This window comes from Protomyctophum parallelum, assembly GCF_964188405.1.
Source record: "Protomyctophum parallelum genome assembly, chromosome: 8".
NCBI classification, from domain to species: Eukaryota; Metazoa; Chordata; class Actinopteri; order Myctophiformes; family Myctophidae; genus Protomyctophum; species Protomyctophum parallelum.
The window spans coordinates 24,773,209-24,795,986 of NC_139703.1; the positions used below are offsets into that span (position 1 = coordinate 24,773,209).

The 22,778-nt window shown below is 42.0% G+C and overlaps 2 protein-coding genes across 2 annotated transcripts in view; both read left to right on the top strand.

Annotated features, from left to right (window-relative positions):
• The window catches only part of ldlrad2 (low density lipoprotein receptor class A domain containing 2), a gene marked incomplete at its 5' end in the record, with an annotated part of 10,404 nt that extends 5,117 nt beyond the window's left edge, over positions 1-5,287 (top strand). The window contains 4 exons of the mRNA XM_083771089.1: positions 18-167; positions 2,116-2,262; positions 4,968-5,217; positions 5,265-5,287. Of these exons, the coding sequence (XP_083627215.1) occupies positions 18-167; positions 2,116-2,262; positions 4,968-5,203 (533 nt within the window). The 3' untranslated portion in view covers positions 5,204-5,217; positions 5,265-5,287. The remainder of the gene's footprint in view (positions 1-17; positions 168-2,115; positions 2,263-4,967; positions 5,218-5,264) is intronic.
• Positions 5,288-11,221: 5,934 nt separating this feature from the next.
• On the top strand, positions 11,222-15,751 carry LOC310863611 (translation machinery-associated protein 7-like). Its single transcript, XM_083772073.1, has 4 exons — positions 11,222-11,356; positions 13,461-13,516; positions 14,233-14,320; positions 15,332-15,751. The coding sequence occupies exons 1-4, from the start codon at positions 11,341-11,343 to the stop codon at positions 15,364-15,366; spliced, it is 195 nt and encodes a 64-aa protein (XP_083628199.1). The 5' UTR covers positions 11,222-11,340; the 3' UTR covers positions 15,367-15,751.
• The last annotated feature ends 7,027 nt before the right edge of the window (positions 15,752-22,778 follow it).

Below are 22,778 nucleotides of genomic sequence, written 5' to 3' on the forward strand. Positions count from 1 at the left end.
AATGTGTCCACACTCAGGTTTCAACCAGTCAGAGTGCAGAGGAGAACCCTACTTCACGTGTCGGAACGGGAAGTGCATTCCTCTCAGTCTGGTGTGTGACGACAAGGACATCGACAACTGTGGAGACGGAAGTGACCTGGAAGAGAATCTGACGACAGGGTGTAGAGGTCTGTCTGTCTGTCTGTCTGTCTGTCTGTCTGTCTGTCTGTCTGTCTGTCTGTCTGGTCAGACTGATCTGCAGATCTACAAGATGAAAACATGTCAAATCAATCAATCAATCAATCAATCAATCAATCAATCAAAACTGTATTTGTATAGCACATTTCATACAGAAAGTGCAACCCAATCAATTCAATCAATCAATCAATCAATCAATCAATCAATATTTTGTTTGTATAGCACATTTCATACTGCAGCAAGTGCAACCCAATGTGCTTCACAGATCATAAAATAGAGGAAACATTTAAAGAAACTAAAGAAAGAAAGGAAAGGAAAAAACATTTTGACATTACAAATAAACGTGAACAGGGATAAATGATATGACCTATAGTTAAAAGCAATGCTAAAAAGGTATGTCTTAAGATTTATTAAAAAAATGTCTGTGGATTCAGAGAGCCGCAGGTGTACAGGCAGGCTGTTCCACATTATAGGACCATAATAGCTTCTCAGTTCTCCATGCCTTTTTAGTTTTAGGTCTATTCAGGAATTTCTAAAAGATAGGCAGTTCCAGAGGATCTGAGAGCAGGCAGGGAGAATTTCAGACAACTAGGCAGGTGTTTTTCCATGAATAGATTTATTAAAACCAGCAGAAGGAAGGACCTTAAAATCTATTCTGGAACAAACAGGCAACCAGTGAAATGACTTTATAAAATGGGTGTGATGTGTGCTCTCCGTCTGGTCTTGGTCAGTATGTGTGCTGCTGCATTCTGGACTAGTTGTAGCCTTTTTGTGGGACACCAGATAGGAGAGCATTGCAATAATCTAACCTTACCTGCTATAGTAATAAATGTGTGCATTAGCCTTTCTGTAGTGTCAGCCTGTGAGCTAAACCCACGGACTCTAACAATATTCCTTAAATGATCAAATTACACTTTAGTAATGTTACTGATATGGGCCTTGGAGTTTAGATTGGAGTCAAATATGACACTGCAAGGTTTGGAGATGTGTTATACCTTTGACGCTGTAGTGTGATCAGTAAGTAGTAGTAGTAAAGTAGCCTTGCAGAGCCATGCATGAGGCCCATAATGCAGGAGCCTATCTCCTGTTTCTGTAGGGTGAGCCAGCTTGATGTACAAGTACACCCCCTGGACATGACGCTAGTATGTCGCAGGGACTTATACTCCCAATCCAACCCTTGATGCTGAGTGTCAAGCAGGGAGGCACTGGGTCCCATTTTTACAGTCTTTGGTATGACCCGGCCGGGGATCGAACCCCGACCTCCCAGTCTCAGGGCGGACACTCTAACCACAAGGCCACTGAGCTGGATTGAACATTGTTTTACACCACAGCCTGTAGTTACTAGCGACTGTGTAGGAATGTACTGTAGCCTACATACATGACATTTTAGAGGTCTATAGGCCTACACTCCTGTCCATGTTTGACCAAATAAACCAGAGGTTTTCGACCTTTTCCATAAAGGTCCATTATTTATTCGGCATTTGAACCACGGACCACCATGTGGTTATTTACCAAATAACAGATGAGGTTTAGGCAGTCCCTGCTTGACATTTCAACATGACAAATGCATATTTGCTTCTCATATGACAAATACAATACCATATCATTGCTTCTCATATCAACACTATATGAATATAATATTTTTTTTTAATTGAAGCTCGAATTGAGGTGAGGGACGATGTTAGGAGCTCAATACAAAATCAGCGTGACCTCGCGGTAACTATATTGGCGCACCCGACATAAGCGAAGGGAACCAGCGTTGGCACGAAAATGGCCAACAACTACTTCCGGTTCACCGGGGTGAATCACGGGGTCTTCACGGAGTCAATGGTGGCATCAAACGAGTCTAATCTAAATATAATAACGTGTCATTAAAATAAATATGATAATATATTCATTCTAAATATAATAACATGTCATTTTGCTTCCTCCTTCCAGCAGATGAGGTGGTCGTACCGTCTCAGCCGCCGACGCCAATACTGACCCCGCCCCCTACTTCTGTGGACACGCCCACTGGCCTGCCGCCTCCCGCAGACAAGAACTGTGGGATACCGAATGGTGCGCCGAGTCATGAGTCAGTCTCTGGTGAGTAACTGGGGGATAGGGCATTCACCAATAGTGATGAGTCAGTCTCTGGTGAGTATAACTGTGGGATAGGGCATTCACCAATAGTGATGAGTCAGTCTCTGGTGAGTATAACTGTGGGATAGGGCATTCACCAATAGTGATGAGTCAGTCTCTGGTGAGTATAACTGTGGGATAGGGCATTCACCAATAGTGATGAGTCAGTCTCTGGTGAGTAACTGTGGGATAGGGCATTCACCAATAGTGATTTTTGGTAGTCGACTCACATATCATTATTATATCATTATTAGACTAGTCTAGTACTCGATTGTTCGCTGGTTACATCATTTATTTTTCATCCAATAAAAACGAGCAATTCTCGGCCTCTCATTGAAACTAATAAGGGTAATAATAATCATAATAATCATAATACTCATAATACTCATAATAAAAACTTTATTTATAAAGCGCTTTTCAAAGGTGATTTGAAAGTTGACACTGAATTAGCTAGCCTTAACCCATTCTGAACGAGAACCCATTTTGTATTTTGCATCAAGTTATGCTTTAGCTATTGAAAAATAGCAGATCTACAAGCTCATAGCGCGCCACCGAGTGGCGCGCTACGAGCTTGTAGGTCTGCTATTTTTGAAAAATCGAAGAACGACTGACATTTTTAGAATCTGATCTCAGATCAGAATGGGTTAATCAGACCAGTGTGTGTCCAGTGGAAACCTCGTATGAATCTGATCTCAGGTCAGCCAAAGGTAGGTCATTCCAGAGTCTGGGTGCCGGGGCAGCAAAAGCCCGGCCGTTGCCCAGGCGAATCGAGGGAACTTCCATGAGAGCCAGACCTGAGGATCTAAGGGTGCGTACTACTGGCCTGTATGGTTCCAGCATATCCAAGATATAGCTGGGAGCCAGGCCTCTCAGGGCTTTAAAAGTAATCAATAAGACTAGTGACATATACGATTGGCTCGGCACCGTGGCTGATTATCTGATTGGACTACACACCCAAACATACGCGTCTAGAGGTGGCAAGAAAGCACCTAGAGCTAGGCGTCTCTTCCTAGTTTTTTAAACAGCTGACCGACCGCGACCCGTAAATAAGCTTTTCATCCACAGCAACACCAGGATAACATTGTTACTTTATAGAACCATATTATAGGCTACATAAATATTGCGGTACGTAAATATCTTTCCAACTAATTTATATGCCATGAGTAAAACCTGAGAGTATGTCTGTATCCATTTAGGACCTGTTGAAACAAACTTTATACTTCACCTTTTTTTAATCACTTGAGAATAGCAGATCTACAAGCTCACAGCACGACACGTTGTGAGCTTGTAGATGTGCACTTGTCGGTGTAGCTGGAAAAAGTACAGTGCAACTCTCGGTGTCTGTTTTCAGCCCGAACTCTGAACCTGTAAAACTCACTCAAGATTCCATTTGGGAGAGGATGATAAATCAGGTTGTTTTGTTGTGTCAGTCACTTGTTAGCGAGACAAATGAACTAAAGTAGCATTCAGATGCAAAGTGTGGTCTATGACGGCCGGGGGCGTAAAGGTGCTGTGCCTTCCTCATGCCCCCGTCGTTGTTAATGCTATCTAAATAGTCGTTGTAAACCAATAAACTCTGATGGATTCTCTGGCCTGAGAATGAAGCCTTTTGAGTCCCTGCTCTTCCAGCGAGATGCAAATAGAAACAGACGCACATAGAGACAGACTCGCAGCCTTTGATTGCTTTTTTTTCTTCTTCTTCTCTCTGTGCAAAGTCTCTGTGTGACAAAAAAGACACCACTACAGCTATTCAATAATAGCTAGTGTTTTGGGGTCTATTGGGTTTTTTAAAAACAATAGCTGCTATTGTTGTATATTGCTATACATTACTCAACTGGGAGGTGTGTGTGTGTGTGTGTGTGTGTGTGTGTGTGTGTGCGTGCGTGCGTGCGTGCGTGCGTGCGTGCGTGCGTGCGTGCGTGCGTGCGTGCGTGCGTGCGTGTGCGTGCGTGCGTGCGTGTGTGCGTGCGTGCGTGCGTGCGTGCGCAAATGCGTAGACAGACATTATGTGTAATGACTCTGAGGTTGTAATGTAACGGCAGAGAAGGACACCATTCACACAATTCCTCCTAAGGGGCCTTCATTGTAAATAATAAATGATGCATTTATTTATATATCGCTTTTTATCCGCAGCGCTTTATATAGATTACATTGTGATTCACCCATTCACTTGATTTATGAAGAAGAAAGAAAAAAAATCCAAAGTCCAAACTATCATGTTGTTGTTGCTTGTTTCCATAGTAACCACAAGTAAGACGCGCAAACGCGGGAAGCGAACGCAGCTCGTGTGTGTGTGGTTGTGTGTGTGTGTGTGTGTGTGTGTGTGTGTGTGTGTGTGTGTGTGTGTGTGTGTGTGTGTGTGTGTGTGTGTGTGTGTGTGCTACAGCTGCGCCCTGTGTGTGTGTGTGTGTGTGTGTGTGTGTGTGTGTGTGTGTGCTACAGCTGCGCCCTCTGGTGGCGGGCGGGTGGTGTCACAGCGGGACAGACAGACACACACACAGACACACAGACAGACATGAGCAGCAGGGTCTCATAGTAAGTGGCTCACTGCGTTCGCAATCATATTGCTGTTGTTTCCATAGTAACCATCATATTGCTGTTGTTTCCATAGTAACCATCATATTGTTGTTGTTTCCATAACCATCATATTGTTGTTGTTATGTCCATAGTAACCATCCTCTACACAGCGCTAGGCGTGCTAGCGACCGCGGTGTGTCTGTGCTGGTGCTTCGTTTCTCCTGGCTGGCTCCTGTGGCGTCTCGCCGCCTGTCGCTTCCTGCCCTGCTGCAACGCGCCCTGCGCCTCCTGCCAGATGTGTGCCCGCAGCAAGGAGCGGCGCAACCCCGCCAAGGTCAGCCCGCACACAACAGCCACCGCCGCCAACGCTAACTCTGTCGCCGTGTAGAGGAGCGTTGAAAGGTCGGCGCTGACCCGCAGCGTGTTAAAGGCGGGATGCTAAAGCCAAGCGGTGGAAACTTATTGGAGGCGCGACGGACAAAACCAAAGGATCTCGTGTTTGACGAAGTGTTTGAAATAACGTAACTCTGAACTATGGGACGACCCAACTGGACTATGGGACAACCCACCGTAACTCTGAACTATGGGCTGACCCAAATGAACTATGGGACAACCCACCGTAACTCTGAACTATGGGCTGACCCAAATGAACTATGGGACAAACCACCGTAACTCTGAACTATGGGACGACCCAACGTAACCTTTGAACTATATGGGATGACCAAACGTAACCTTTGAACTATGGGACGACCAAACGTGACCTTTGGCCAAACCTTTGGCCAATACGTACAGCAGGATTGGTTGTCCGCTGACGTAGGGCCCTGGGGCCCTAGGACTTGTATCAGTTTCACGGGGGTCAAATGAGCCCTCAACGGCTTCTGCCATACATAAGAGGGGTTGACCCTTGCATCAGCAGCCCAACCCAGTAGTTTGTGTGCGAAGCCACAGGTGAACATGGCCCAAACCCTAACCGGCCACGGTCTAAAACTTTACTTTGAATATGACAACGCAATATTTCTGGCAGAAGCCGTTGAAGGCTGATTTCACCCTTCTGTGTATCAGTTATCATATTCTGGGTCCTCGCACAGGGTGCGCCAACATACTGCCTGTGGAAGTAGGTCTGGCCTACATACTGCCTGTATGGAAGTAGGTCTGGCCTACATACTGCCTGTATGGAAGTAGGTCTACCTACATACTGCCTTTATGGAAGTAGGTCTATACCTACATACTACCTGTATGGAAGTAGGTCTGGCCTACATACTGCCTGTATGGAAGTAGGTCTGGCCTACATACTGCCTGTATGGAAGTAGGTCTACCTACATACTGCCTTTATGGAAGTAGGTCTATACCTACATACTACCTGTATGGAAGTAGGTCTGGCCTACATACTGCCTGTATGGAAGTAGGTCTATACCTACATACTGCCTTTATGGAAGTAGGTCTCGTGTAGCAAAACAATGGGTGTTTATTGTTTAATTACAACATTTCAAGTTGCAGGTTTATATTTTAGAAGTGTGTTTTGTTTAAAGTAAATGCTATATCTTCTGTAAATGTGTGTGGTCACTTTCAGAGCGTATCAGTACTCATGTGACCAACAGCATGTCATGTGATCACCTGTAACCAGGAAGTAAATTCAGTTTAGCCAAAGCCAGACCACCGAGAGGAAACATTGAAGCGAAATGGACATGGTGGCCGAAAGTGCTATTGCAGCTTCGAGCGGCACTATGCATGGCACTATATGAGCCATACGTGAACGCACGCTATGCTCCATACATGAACGCTATGTTCCATAATTGAACACGCGCTATGCTATGAACGGCCCAGCGTGTTCACGTATGGCCCAATACCAATCCCAGAATACACTCTGTTCCAACCCGGAAAACGCCTCATGCGCTGGGTGAGCAACTCAATACAAGTGGATGAGAGAAGTCCGGTGACGTCTCTATTATAGGCTACATATAACTCTATGAGTTTAGCACATGGCTCCGTACAGAGGTGCTGCGTGTTTCGTTTGTGATAACTGATAATCCAGCAATATCACCTGCATTTTCATAGCACATTGGTCATGTAACTAATGCTTACTGTACATGTTTATTGATGATTGTAGGCCTACATCATTGTTTGACCTATTGTGGATTTTGATTATTATTATGTGTCAGTTTCACACTTCCTTGATAAACCTGATATGGAACAACTGTCTTCAGAGTCTTTACTCATTGAACGCCCAATGACTTGATTACCGTGTTTTTCATGAAATCCCAGGAACGCTGTATTTGGGCTTTATGTGAATTCATAATCGTCTCGCTAATATTTACCGTAAAGCAGGGCTCCCGGGCACTATAATGGCGGCCCGCACACAATGCTGGGGCCGCCATTTTTAATAGCCGCATGTTTTTCTCAGAATTATGGCTCAGATTGAGCTGGATTGAACATTGTTTTACACCACAGCCTGTAGTTACTAGCGACTGTGTAGGAATGTACTGTAGCCTACGTGACATTTTAGAGGTCTACACTCCTGTCCATGTTTGACCAAATAAATCAGAGGTTTTCAACCTTTTCCACATAAAGGTCCATTATTACTTGCGCAAGCAGAGCGCGCAAGTACTAGTTTCGCCCAGGACGATATTCGATGCGTATGCACCGTCCCAGCAAATGACGTAATGACTACTTGATACGGCAGGGTGCCAGATTACATACATGTATACATTATACCATTATACCTTTAATCCTCCCGACACTAAAACATATCGTCATTACGTCACCATCGAAAACCAATTACACTCTGGCATTGGGTCCTTTAATCCACATCTTTATTACGTCATCATTGAGAGCTAGTTATACTGTACCATGCAGTTATACCCTGACGTCATATGCTGGGACGTTGCATATGCATCGAAAGTGGCACAAAGTAACCACAGTATACAGCTAATCAACTTACAAATTACATATACAACACAGAGGCATTACTTGTGCAAGCAGAGCGCGCAAGTACTAGTTTCTGCCCGGGACTCGTATGCACCGTCCCAGCTGTCCCGCCAATTTTGATGCATATGAACCGTCCCAGCAAATAATGATCATAATGACTAATTGTGCCTGATACGGCAGTGGTGCCAACACTAAAACATATCGTCATGACGTCACCAATCACCATCGAAAACCAATTACACTCTGGCATTGGGTCCTTTAATCCACATCTTTATTACGTAATCATTGAGAGCTAGTTATACATATACTATGTATATGTATGTGTATAAAACCAATGGTTTTCGCGGACAAAGCCAACTCGGATCGTGACAAATCATGACAATGAACACAATGTTTTGGGCCGATCAAATAATTTATAAGAAGAAAAACAAAACAAATAGTGTTGTCTCCTTTATTTTCTTCTTTCTAATGATTTGATCGGCCCAAAATATTGTGTTCATTGTCATGATTTGTCACGATCCGAGTTGGCTTTGTCCGCGGCGTAACCGTCTTTAAATAAATACTTTAAGAAAAGCCTACGGGAAAAATGCATTGCGATTCATTTCCTGGGCCACTCGTCGTTCTGAAAGGGGGAGGGACTGCGACGCTATATTGTGTGTCGGACTGTTAGTACATCGGACCAAAGATATGCACCGAAGTTAAGAAACTTTGTGGCAAAAGATTGTAAATATCTAAGACCACACATAAAAAAACCTTTACCTGTACATTTTGCGGTAAAAGCGCTCAAACTTGTCTCTCTTTTCCTGCATTGATCTCCTTATACTCTCTTCTTCCCTTTCTTAGTTTTTCTTGGGAAAATCACACGATGGAAACTAATTTCACCCACTTTTTTACCTGTAAAACTGTAATATGACAATAAAGATGACACACACACACCCGTGAAACGTGAATATAGGAGTGCAATTCACATTTGCACATTTGGCACGGCTGCTAAAGATACCTACATACAGATGCCATTCCAACTCGCATTCCTAATCTTTTCATGAAGGTTTTTATTTCTGAAAACACATGTTTTCCCTGCAGGTTTTATTCACTGATTGGGCTGTTTTGCTACTGAAAAGAAGTGTCCACCAGAGGAATTCTATCTGTAGGGTATCTGAATAGAATTAACATACAACACCTTGGCAAATGCCCCCCTTTCTCACTGACGTTCTGTTTCTGACAATAAATGCACTGAGACAATCTACTGAATGGCAGGACATGTGTAGTTCTCAAACGGCAGATCTGTAGGCCTACTGTATTCACATTTGACATTGCTGCTGATACACTGGTATGCACATTGTGACGCTGCAAGCTATACCTTTATTTCTATCCACTACTTTTTTTTACTACTTTTTATCTATTATCTGGCAGTCTAAAATGTTCTGCGACGACCTTTTTTGCACTGACGTAAACTAAATAGAAACTTAACTATATGACATTGATAACTAAAACTAGGACTAAATATAGCATATTGACAATTTAAATTGAAACAAAGAAAAACTAGACTACAATGTTAGGGAGGGACTAGTGGAGAAGTGATCCAGTAGAACCGAAAGGATCATTTCATGTTTGGTTGCTCTCTGACAATAGCAGATCTACAAGCTCACCACGTGGAGCTTGTAGCTGCTATTTTGGGCAACTAAATGTAAAATATGCCATTACGACCATCGGTCATTTTAGTTAAGCAAATCAACTGTAGATTTATTTACTTTCTTAATGGTCTTCGTCTTCTTACTGGATTGCACACAACGAATGCCGATGCTGTCTGTCTTCTGCCCAATGCTGCACCCCCAGGTCCACCCCCAGGTCCACCCAAACTCTTTCTCCACAGATATTCTGCTCCACTTGGCCCCATGCAGGTGTGACAGGTGCTATTGATTGTTATGGTTTATTTTGTATTATTATTGCATAATGCATCTTTTACCTGTATGTTTTCTTTTAACTCAGTAATGTCAATCTACTTTTATTGTTCGTTGCTGTTTTATTTGTATCATGCAATACTTCAGCTTACGCCAAAGACACTTTCCCCTCCCCTATAATGAACTTGACCTATAGCTGCCCAAATAGGGCAGCTATGGTGCCTCCGCCAACCAGACTGTGAGGTGACGTCATGAGGAGCCAATGGGTGAGCGCGGGTGGAATAGCAGTTCCAAGTGTATAGGCCTACTGGAGTTACATTTGTGCAGTCTCAGCATTACAAGTCAATAAAGGATTTTACTGTGTAGGCATTTCTGTCATTTTAGTCTATACCTGGTCCAAACACTGGGACAATGATATGTCTACAATGCATACATAAAGAGGCACTATAAGTAAATTTAATGAATAAAATGTAATTTTGTCCAATCTGTATATGTTAATACAATACAACTTATCAATTTATTTATTTTTATTTACAATCGGGGTGGTTGTATTTAGTATTTAGTCATTGCTTTTCTATTGAGACATTTAGATTGTGTCAAAGGTCATGTCTCACCTAGACACATTTTTGACCTGATGGTCAAACAACTGTATCCCCTGAGCAAGCAAGCAGGCTCCATTAGCTCAATGGTAAAAATGTCAGCCCAGAAACTGGATTCAAATCTGGGGTAGAAGTGGAATATGATATTACATGGTGTAGCTTTAAGCCTATAGCCTACATACTTTTCTTATTGTAAATTGAATAGGAAATACTTTAAAATTGTCATATCATTGAAATGAGTGGTGCTGTAGTTGTGCTGCACAGTGTACCTCATCCCTGGTGTGTGTGTGTGTGTGTGTGTGTGTGTGTGTGTGTGTGTGTGTGTGTGTGTGTGTGTGTGTGTGTGTGTGTGTGTGTGTGTGTGTGTGTGTGTGCGTGTGACTAAGGGACCCAGGGAATTCATTTATTCGGTTTTGAGTACAGCTCTACCATTTTCCCAGCGTCAGGATAGAGAAATAACGATTATTATAACGATTATTAATAATTAACGATTATCAAAGACGTCCATGTCTTATTATTATTATTATTATTATTATTATTATTATTATTATTATTATTATTATTATTATTATTATTATTATTATTATTATGTTTAGTCGTTTCGTGTGAAAAGAGCTCAAAACGTGTTGGCTTTTCATGTTTTTTTGTTTTTAAGACAAATCTATATAGCTCGGATTTATTTTGTGCTTTTCCCCCTAAAGTACCAACATTCGCAGTAAGAAAAACTAAACAAAGAAAAACATTATTTTGTCACCTTGATGAATTGAACAATGTGGACCCTGTTGTAAACAAGTGTAATGCTTAATTGGGTCGTCCACTCACAGTTAACAGTCTTTGTATTGAGTTTGTGCTTAAAATGTACTGTAAATTCTACAAACTGTTAATAAATATTTCAATCAATCAATCAAAAACCTCTCACCTTTATTCTGAAAATCCACGATACCGGAAGTTAGTTGAGTTACTTTCTCTTCTCCTAACTGCATCCAGGTCAACTGTCTCAGCGTCTCAACGGTTTCCACGCAGCTGTAGACATTCTGACGAGCATTGAATCCTCCGTTTATATTAATTAAATTAATACATACTGTTAGTTACTAATCAACATGTCTGGAAGAGACGGTGAGTTTAATGTTTAATTCATTCATTCCTCAATCCTCTCAACTGATTTTCATACAGAGTCACGTGTTGATTAACGGTCCAGAATGCTAGAATGTGTTGCTAACACGTTAGCATTCCGTTTATGTCACTAATGTATTAATATTAATTAGTGTTTTCATGTTAATGATGTCACGTGATGTGTGTTTATTTCATGATGTTAGGTGTATCTGTATGGACATGAATTCCTGTGTGTTGACACGTACGTCATTATATATAGGGCGGCTAATGTAATGTATCATCATGTTAATGAGGTGATGTGTGTAGACTACTCTGTAGGCCAGTGTGCTTCTCAAACCTTTTCATATCAAGGACCCCAAAATTGACACCCATTAGCCCGCGGACCCCCATTTGCAAAGATATGCCAGCCAGGGACCCCCATAAGAGAAGATTTTTCATTTAGTCACATTCGCATGAATTCGCATAGTCACATTTAATGCAACGGCAGCTAGCTCTAGCAGTGATCAACGATTTTCATTCCAAGGATCCCAGTTTGACTAGCCCTCCAAGCAGAACCCAAATGCTACTGAAGTTTCTGACATTTGTTCGACCCAGTGCATTGGGTCCTGTTCCTCGTCGTCCATGCCACCTGATTAAAACATTTACTGGCTGTGTTTACATGTTAAAACGCCTCCCCGCGGCATGTGACGCCATTATTTTCCTTGAGTTATTCTGAATTCGGTAACTTTAAGTAGCTATATATCCCGGTGCGAATATCTCCTGTGGCGCGGAAGCCGTTAAGTATTTTTAATATATGTTTGCCCGATTTGGAAGCTTGGATTCTTCTTGTTTATTGACACCTCATTGTACCGCCTATCTGGCTAGCTAGTGGCGCTATAGCTATGACACAGCAGATCAGAGGCAGGGACGTAGCCTCACAAGCCAACCGCACACCGGGAGGCGGTACAATAAACGGTAAACAAACAAGAAGAAATAAAGCGACCAAATCGGTCAAACAAAGATTAAAAATACTTAACGGCTTCCGCGCCACAGGAGATATTCGCACCGGGATGTATAGCTACTTAAAGTTACCGAATTCAGAATAACTCAAGGAAAATAATGGCGTCACATGCCGCGGGTCCTATTTTAGAGAGAATCTCCACATCCGCATTTAGGAATTTCCATACGAAAATACACTAGCGAGCAGGGACCCAACGTAAAACTAAACAAAATATCAAAAAAGTTTTACGTAGGGTCCCGAAAGGGGCTACAGTTTGACATGCCTTAGGCTATGGACCCCCATTGAATTGCATTTCTATCGCTGGGACCCCAATTCATATTGTAAAATAAATTTTATTTTAACTCTTGAGAGTGTACAAATGGAACCGAATCATTTGGGGCTCTCTGCTTTGACTACAAACTGTTTCAGATGGGGTCCTTGCTTCATCATGGTACAGTTTCAGATGGGGGTCCCTGCATCATAGTACAGTTTCAGATGGGGGGGGGGGGTCCCTGCATCATAGTACAGTTTCAGAAATTCAGATTGTGTCAAATAAATGTGGGGGTCCTTAAAAAATCTTTGAGACCCACTGGTCTAGATAGAACCAGACAACCGCTGGGGAGTGGGGACCACCCAAAATAATCATGTGAACTGGGGACCAACCCACCCTGACAAGCATTTGGAATTGCAGGAGTTGAGGCATTACATATTAGTTTCACTCGGTTCCACCCACAGATGAATATTGTGCAAATAGCATATCTGCAAGCTCATTTACATGCGTTGTGAGCTTGTAGATTGGCTATTTTCACAATCTTTGTTATATTTGCCTATTTGGCCGATGTTTGACCATGATCTTTATAGTATAGTTTGACGATTAGTTTTGATGCAGTATGGTCTTTCTTGTCTTTTTAAAGTATTAACCCATTAAGACCTTAAACGCATCTGTGTCACCTTATATTCACTTTTAGCCATTATTTTAAACTTTAGCTATTGAAAAATATCAGATCTTCAAGCTCATAGTGTGGCGCCAAACTATAAGCTATATTAATCATAATTATTATTATGAATAGTAAATATTATTTTTAAAATTGAATATTAAATAATAATATTATGAATGTTTTTCTCCAGGAGGTAAAAAGAAGCCCCTGAAGGCTCCCAAGAAAGCGAACAAGGATGTGGACGATGTAAGATTATATTATTTTGTCACATGTTTTATGTGGGGGTCAGATTGGGGGAAGACTGGTCTATTTTCTTTTTTTCAGTCAGTCAGAAAATGATATTTACAATCTGGTCTTTAACCAGAGCTACTTAGTGCTTATAGTTGGTTAATTATATTCCGATGAGGACTCATCCATTTGGTTACGCTCTTCGGAGCTACACGAAAACACAAACGGTGAACATCATGACGTCACCCCCCACCCCCACAAATAATGTCTCCGCCCCTTTTCAGTGCCAGTACTTAGTTTAGACTAGTCATTGGTTAGACCAGTCATTAGTCCTACAACCTATCTCAAACCCTAACCCTAACCTGCCACGGGGCAGCACACCTAAACCTAACCTTAACCCTCTCCCAACTCTCACCAACCTTAATCCGGTCGTTTTAACGCACCCCTCACCAACCTTAATCCGGTCGTTTTAACGCACCCCTCACCAACCTTGCGTCTAACCAATGACTAGTCTAAACTAAGTATGCACCCCGGGTCACCAGGTTCCTCCTTTTTCCGAATCCCCCAAAAAATCTGTTCAGTCGGATAACTCTCAAATAGACTGTACTTATTGCGTTATAAAATGTGATGCGTGAACTGTGTGTGTGTGTGTGTGTGTGTGTGTGTGTGTGTGTGTGTGTGTGCGCGTGTGTGTGTGTGCGCGTGCGTGCGCGCGCGCGTGCGTGCGTGTGCAGGACGACGCAGCGTTCAAGCAGAAGCAGAAAGAAGACCAGAAAGCCATGGAAGCGATGAAGACCAAAGCAGCAGGAAAAGGACCTCTCAGTGAGTCTGACCTATTAGTGAATAGTGACCCCTGACCTCTCAGTGACTCGGCTCGAGTTACTAAAAAAAGGCGAGCACAAAAAAGGACATTGCTGACATCGTTCACACAACACAGACACGAAAAGGTCTTCCGAAATAGGAACGTGTTCAGGTATTGTTTTAAAAGATTCCAGAATTTCCAGGGTGTGGTACAGGCACTCAAGTCCATACGGAGCCGCGGTGCTGCCGAGCAGAAGGCCCGGTCGGTCCCCCATGCTGCTTAGATTGGCATTTGGAACATCGAGTCGGAATTTACTTGCAGGTCTGAGGGTGGAGACCAGTTGTGAGAAAAATACTCAATTGTATTGATGGGTCAACAGAGCAAGATCTTAAACTGAGAAGACGTCTCTCTGCCGCTCTGTCCTCTGATTATGTCGCTCAGCGCGTCATCGAGGCATTCTGAAGATTATTTCCCAAAATGGCAGCTGTAGAACATTTGAGTTGATGAATCTCAAATGTGTCTCCCCTCAAAAACACAAACAAAAACATATAGTTGACATATTTAGTTTTTGTGTCAACAGTTTTGCAAATACATAACATGGTGTCGACAGTTTAACATCTAGGTTGAGTAGCCCAGACTTTCTCCAATCTCTACACAGCGTTGTGACCTTGTTCTCTCCTTTTCTCTTCAAGTTATAAACATTATTGTTGCATTCACACGGGCAGACGCAACGACGCAGTCTACTATTCGATGTCAATTGAAGCCAGCGACATGACGCTACAAAGATAGTCTAGCATTTGTTGTCAATGGAAGCCAGCAACACGAAGCTACATTGATGCATTGATGCATTCATTGTCAAATGTCAATGGAAGCCAGCGACATGAAGCTACGACGCAAATCCGATGCTTGTAGCTGCTGCAATAGCTACAAATGTGTTGTATGACTTTGTTCTCTCTTCTTTTCTCTACACATTATAAACATAACTTTGTTCTCTCTCCTCTTCTCTTTATTTTATTCTTTTTCACATCCAGCGTCGGGTGGAATCAAGAAATCGGGCAAGAAATGAGGATGGACATGATGCACGCTTTGCTCCAGAGTTCCTTTAGCCCCTGGTTTCTGCCCATGTGATGCCAACATGATGCCCACCTTAGGCCCACGTATCTAATCTCTTAAGTAGAGGGGCTGTTTTTGTTCAGTGTTAACTCTGTGAGTCTTAAACTCCTCGAGAAATCACTGAGCAAAACGATATCTGAAGTATGGATCCATGTTCAGGTTGTCGTGTATTTATGATGAACAACATTGATCTGTGTCAACATGTAAACATACAATCCTGTTCATCTCTATTTAAGGGGGTCCAGAAAGGGAGCCAACCACCAGGGTGTTGTTGTTCAAATTCGTTTTTGTTCTTGTAAAGCAGAAAAAGTATCAATAAAGTTTGTTTTCCTTTTGTACTTGGCATTGTTACTTTTTTTGAATTTGCCTATTTATTTAAGTCATTACTTGCCAAAACAAGTGTGGGTAAATTAATTCTGAGCTGCTCACTGCTTCTCTGTAGCGGGATTGAAAGTATGAAGGTACTGTCTAGAGAAACCGGTTTTTAATTACAGGTCGCAGGCGACGTTTCAATGTCAATATGTCAAAACTATACGTCAATATGTATTATGTCTTCTTTGGTTAGTCACTGCAAGAGTGAGGTCTAGCTAAGCCAACACCAACTCGGGAGTCCTGGATAGCTGCCGGCCTCCACACTATCCAACATCAGGTTCTTGAGCTCTGCAAGTGTTCTTAGCTAAGCTGTCGCGCTGCACTGCGTCTATGTAGGTGCTGCACTTTCCCCGCCCTGGGTTGGCTCCCAATGCCTCCCATAGTCAATTTACTTAGGCTACTTAATTGTGTTACTGGTTAATTACTGACGCAGTGCCCTGTAGCCTTCTCTCTCTGACTTTGTCTGTGACCCCATAGAGGTCCACATTTCCGATGCTGTCCGTCCATGCCATTGGGTCATGCTGAATAGAATAGGCTTCAACGTCACTTTGTCTTCACTGGGTCATTCTTACTGAATGGAAGAGACCAGGGTTTCTCAGAGTGGGTGCCTTGACACAAGTCCAGCTATTTGACGAATTGAAGTTATTTATTTCAACACATCCATATTAGGTATTTAATTGAATGTTATTTATTTCAACACTAGGTTAGGTATTAGGTTCTAAAGCTATACTTGTCTGAACCACAGGAGTGCGCCATTGTATTGTATTTGACTTAAAAGCCAATGGCGTGTTACTTTAGCCTCGCCAGAGGTTGTTGATTAATGGCTATATGCAAGGCTAGTGTGTTGCAGTTGACTCCTTAATAATAATATTATTGAATATCTGGTGTGTTGATTACAACATGGTCCTACTGATGATGAAGAAAGCAATGTTTCTGTTGAAATAAATACATAGGCCTACATGGATTAATGAATTCACTACCAAACTACTTTCATTCATTGAATTTGTTATTTTTTAAATTTAAGTAACTTTAAATTAATGGATGTGAAGTCAAAACTAATAGTTGTATTAATGAATTGATTATTATTAATATTAATATATATATATTCCATAAAAAATATTTCTCATTAAAATATATTGAAGTACAGCCATACATGGCAACTAGACGTACATAATATTTCGTCTTAAAATAGCCCAGAGGAGCTATTACTGGATTAGAACACCCAGTTCATCTGTTCCCCACTCTGATTGGCCCTATACAGCTCCAGGATAATCCCTCCAATCACGTCGCAGTCACACGCAGATTAGTGGTATAGCCATGGGCCTTGTTCTGTCAATGAATGCACCTGGTGTGTGACTTTTTTCTTTTTTTGCATAAAAAGGAACAAAAACACCCGCACACTGCAGTGAAAAGACTTTTATATGGAAACGGCAACGTTTCAGCCTTCATCAGGCTATTCTTTGCATAGAAGTGTATATCTTTGAATGTTCTGATGAATTGAAAGGAGGACTATGATGTAAACAAGTCTTATTGCTTTTTCTGGTTTTATCCTCGTAGCAGATTTTGTATTGACCTGTACCTATTCTACAAAAAACTGTGTGTATGTGTGTGCGTGCACGTGCGTGCCAGATCTTGTTCTCAGCATAGCTCGAAAAACAAATATGCTGTTCATATTTGGTACATATATGTTCCAGCCATTGTTATTGAATTGCTCACTCAGATCAGCCAACACAGGGAGGCTGGCAGAACCTTCACTAAAACAGGCAGGATAACACTCCACACGTCCCAGACTCCATAGTTTTGGAGCCAGCAGGGGAAGACATCCCACTGCAATCAGAACTGCAGTCTCACTCCCAATATTATGCCGTAGGCTAGTAGACTAATGTGAAATCTCACCTCTTCAGACTATATCTTAGCCCGTTGCACTTGCCGTAGTACAACGTTACGGCGTATTTACGGCGTAAGACAAAATGTAATAACCTATGTAATTTAGATAGCATTTTACTCATAGTTTCATTGTACAGATATACTGTGTTCGGCAGATGTGAGGTTCTTAGCTTGCCTATGATTCTGACTATATTTATGTATTACCATGTGTTCTTGCTTACTGTAAATCGCTCTGGACGAAGAGCGTCTGCTAAATGCCTAAATTGTAAATTCTCCTATTATTGGAAGTGGGGTGCTATTGAGCGAGTTTGTCTGCCATCATTTGGCTGCCTGTAGTGTAGTGTTTGGTCTCATTCCTGCAGCTTCAACTGAACTGACCGCCGGGACCCAGAAAAGGCTGGGGAAAGAAGACACAGGAGCTCATTTTAACGCTCATAAATGATATAGTAGCAGGAATTATGTAAATGATATTGATCCGAGCCATCTTGGCTGTTCTTTGTAACCCTGAGGTACAACATGGAACGACTGGGGTTACATTTGGTTACAATCCCAAAGTTAAATTAACACTGCAATGGAGGTGTCCCTAGTGTATAGTCTACATTGTATATTGGAGTGTATGTGCTCGAGTTGAGTCAAAACTCAGGAATGGAGCAGCAGCTGCCATATATGGTCAACATTGATTACACCTCAAATAACTATACACTTCCCAGAATGCAGCTGCTGCTCGTTAGTCAAACAAACACGAGAGAGAATTATACCTCCAAGATCTACTTGCAGGTTCAATCCAAAGACACCAATAGTGAAATTGTTTTTTTAGTGTAGGCTACATGCTTGTTGTTTGATATGCTGCTGAACGTGTTCATGGTTTTAACTGCTATACTTTTAAGTTGGTTAAGGCATTGGTTCCTAACCTTTTTATACTGAAGTACCACCTCAGAAAATATTTGGCTCTCATGCAAGTACCACTCCGTTCTCAAATCTTCTGTTAACGGCTAGGTGTGCTGTCATGCTCATTTCAGCACGGCTGGATAGCCTATTTCAAACAATTGCTTGGTCAGAAGAACTATACCTGTAGTAATATATTTCATTCCCCTTTTGTCTTATTTCTCTGTGTACCACCATGCAGAAGGGCTTTAGTACCACCAGTGCTACTATAGGACCAGTGGTTGGGAACCTCTGGGTTAATTAAGGAACACATGGCATCATTGCTTTCAGCTGTGGGCCTATACGGTTCACCGTGCTATAACGAGATCAGCCTCAGGTAGCTTCTTGTCCAGAGCATTAAGGTTTAAACTGTTTGTCAGCAGCTCTTATGTGACTGAGCACGCTCACAGCGTGACATCATCACCACACCATACAAGACCCGCCCCCCCCCCCCCCCCCCCCCCCCCCCCTCCCTCCCCTCAGCGCTGAACAGCGAGCGTCTGCTTGGAGAAGGCGGGTAGATCTGTGGACATACCTCACCCACCGGCTGCGCCCTGCACTCCTCCCAGGTAAATATTATAATATTATATAATATTAATACTGCATATGTTTTAATGTATTAATACCTCACCCACCGGCTGCTCCCTGCACTCCCAAGTAAATATTATATTATATTATATTATATTATATTATATTATATTATATTATATTATATTATATTATATTATATTATATTATATTATAATTTTTATTGAAACTCAGGAGAGGTCCTGCTCCCTGCCACGGTAAACGAGTCCTTTATGTTTTTTACCAGCTGGTATGAGACAGCTCCGGATTTAATGACGAAACCTAGTCCCTGATTGGCTGCCATAGTGACGACCTAGTCCTAGTCTAAAAGTATCAATAATACAATGTAGAAATACCCTGTTACAAGTAAAAGTCCGGAATTCGAAAATATTGGCTTTCAAAATGTACCAAAAGTAAACAAAACAACAAAAAAGTAATCATTATGCAGAATGTCCCATTTCAAGTTTTCAAATGTATAAACATCATTTGAAAATAGCCGATCTACAAGCTCGCGTCTCATCGCCACATTGTGAGCTTGTAGACAGGCTATTTTCAAATGGCCGAAATGAAGTGCTTATCTACAAAGTAACTAGTAACTAAGGTTTTCAAATGTACGTTACAATCTACCATTCATTCATTCGATTTCTTTGCCGGTTGATTCTGTTGACATGGCTAAGCTAGATAGAATTGTAGTTTTGTCATGCTGGTTTGTATTTTAAGGTCGAGAGCTGTATGATTAATTAGTCACGTCATATTCTCTGATCCACCTTAAAATGCATGAACAAATTCAATATGATATAGAATTTGTCTCTACTCAAAATTACACTGAACGAAAGAGTGTATCTTCAAGTGGCATTAAAATCTGCAAAGATAAATTATAAGTAACTTGAAAAGTACAATGGTTAGGCACGCAGGCAGGCAGGCAGGCCGGCAGACAGACAGACAGACAGACAGGCGGGCAGGCGGGCGGGCGGGCGGACGGGCAGAAGGGTATAGTAGACATAGGCGTGATTCATTTTAGAGCCAAATAAAAGTCGGTTCGGCTCTGTAGATTCTACAATGTGACGTCATTTGAGGTTCGGGGGGTACCATCCTAAAGTCGGCTTAAATACATACAGTAAAGTCCACTAATGATAGTGGCACCGAAAAGGTGTATAGGCTGAAGCAGAGGGTATTTTTTGCCTAACCTTTTTGTGAAAGACCTAGTATCACAGTATCAAATAGGTTTAACTAAATTAAATGGACATGATAGATGGTGTTGGTCTTAAAATGAGAGATGGTTGGCCTTAAAGGACAGATGGTGTTGACCTTAAAGGTGTATAATGTGGACATGGTGCTGACCTTAATGAACTGTCTAAACATCAGTTCAAATGCCTGGCTACGTTGTGTAGTACCAGCATGTACATCTGAGGGGTGTAAAACATGTGTAGCTTTCTTTGACCTCTGGTCTTGGAACGACCTGTAGACCAGACTCAAATTGGCCTGAGAAGTTTCAATAGGATCACCTCAGAACAGATGTACACTCCAACATTTGCACATGTTCGGACGTGTACTATAGCCTCTGTTTAAGCCTACATATTTCTGTATATTGTACATTGTATCAATGTTGCGCCCTTCTGTCACTTGAAGTGTATCACTTTGTATTTTATAGGTACTTTGAAGTGTATTCTGGATGTACTATTGTCTGTTTATAATATATACATCGTTTATATGTAGGCTACGATGTAGCATTGAATTGTCATTTTATTTCTGCCTCTTGGCCAGTTCCCACTTGAAAAAGTGTTCTTTACTGGTTAAATAAAGACCATCTGTCCATGAGAGATGGTGTTGGTCTTAAAGGTGTCCATGAGAGATGGATGGTGTTGACCTTAGGCCTCACTCACACCTTTCGATCTAGCATACAACATTGATGCATGCTAGATGTAAGCAAGATGTAACTGTCATGGCGGAAACTGCCCATAGATCCGATGTCCCGTTAGTCCGAACTAGATAGGGAGAGAGATAGGGATAGTAATTTCGGAACAATGAACCTTCTAATGACACGGCACCGTCATGGCCGCCCCAATGCATTTCCAATGGAAGTCACATGGTTTGATACAACATTTTGGACTACAAGCTGTTGTATGGCTTTCGGCTGTGTTTCGACTGCCCCCCCTCCCCCTCATACAACACAAATGTTGTGTCAAACCATGTGACTCCCATTGGAAATGCATTGCGAGCTTGCATCAGCTATACGTCTCATACAACAAGCATACATCAATCTGTTGTGCACGTGTGACACGTAGGTTTAAAAGCAGGATTAAAAGACGACCCTGTTTGTGTCCAAGTCAACAATCAACATAATCTGTTCCCCGTCGCCGGGGACAGATTAGCGGCAGAAGAAGAAAGTACTGACAGCTTTTTCTTATGAGTAAAAGTACTCATGGCTTTTACTTATAAGTAAAAGTAACAACTCCAGAATAGTACGCTGCATGCTCTGTTACGTAAAGTAAAAGTAATGCATTCAAATGTTATTGTTAACACATTTACTGCGATGAGTGGAGATCTCCATCTTTTAATGTTTTATATTGATACAATTAGAGATTGCGCTACTGTCTATGAGCATCTGTGTCGCGCAACGACAAACTGGAAGTCAATGCCCCCCCCCCCCCATTGACTTCGTTAGCCAAAATCCTCCCACCCTTTTATCTCTGAATCTAACCAGAGATTACGACATTACGATTCTAATCAAAACAAGCGTTATTGCCGGCCGGCGCGTCGCTAGTCGCTAGCCATATGACCATTGAAGAAGGCTCAAATAGCGCAGCACATGAATAGATACATTTCCAACTAACATGGCAGTACAAGTTGTACAAGTGTACAAGTACAAAAAGTGTGGATTCACATTTCACACTCATGTGTGGAGTTTGCATGTTCTCCCCGTGTCCCCTAGGGTAGGTACCCTCACAAAAAACATGCAGTAATCCTGATCTCTAAACTGCCTCCCCCTGGCCAGCCTGATGGAGGGGAAAGGAACTGGTTGGAATAACGTGTTGGGGGAGGGGGGGAGATTACCCTTTCAAGGGAGAAGTGATTCAGTAACTGCATCGAAAAATCAATTTTAATTTCAAGAATCGAAGTACAGGTATATCCAAATGAAAACGGCAACATTGACTATGTATCGTTCGTATCGTATCGTTTTGCAATGGAAATAATCGGCATCGAAGTGATGCAGTTACACATTTGTGTTGTATGAGGGGGTGGGGGGCAGTCGAAACACAGCCGAAAGCCGTACGGTACAACACAAATGTTGTGTCAAACCATGTGACTTCCATTGGAAATGCATTGGGGCAAGATGTATCACACCCTTTGTATACATCTAGCATGCATCAATGTTGTATGCTAGTTCGAAAGGTGTGAGTCGGGCCTTAGTCAGGTATGCGGATCTGATGGCATTCAGGGCAAGGAATGTCAATCCCATTTTCAATTGCTTAACTCTGTATTCTACCAGGCGCCAGTTTAGACTAGCAAAATGGGTTGGAAAGAGGTGGGTCATTATGGGGCATGGCAGAGAAGTAATCAAATAAGAAAGAAAGAAAGAAAGAAAGAAAGAAAGAAAGAAAGAAAGAAAGAAAG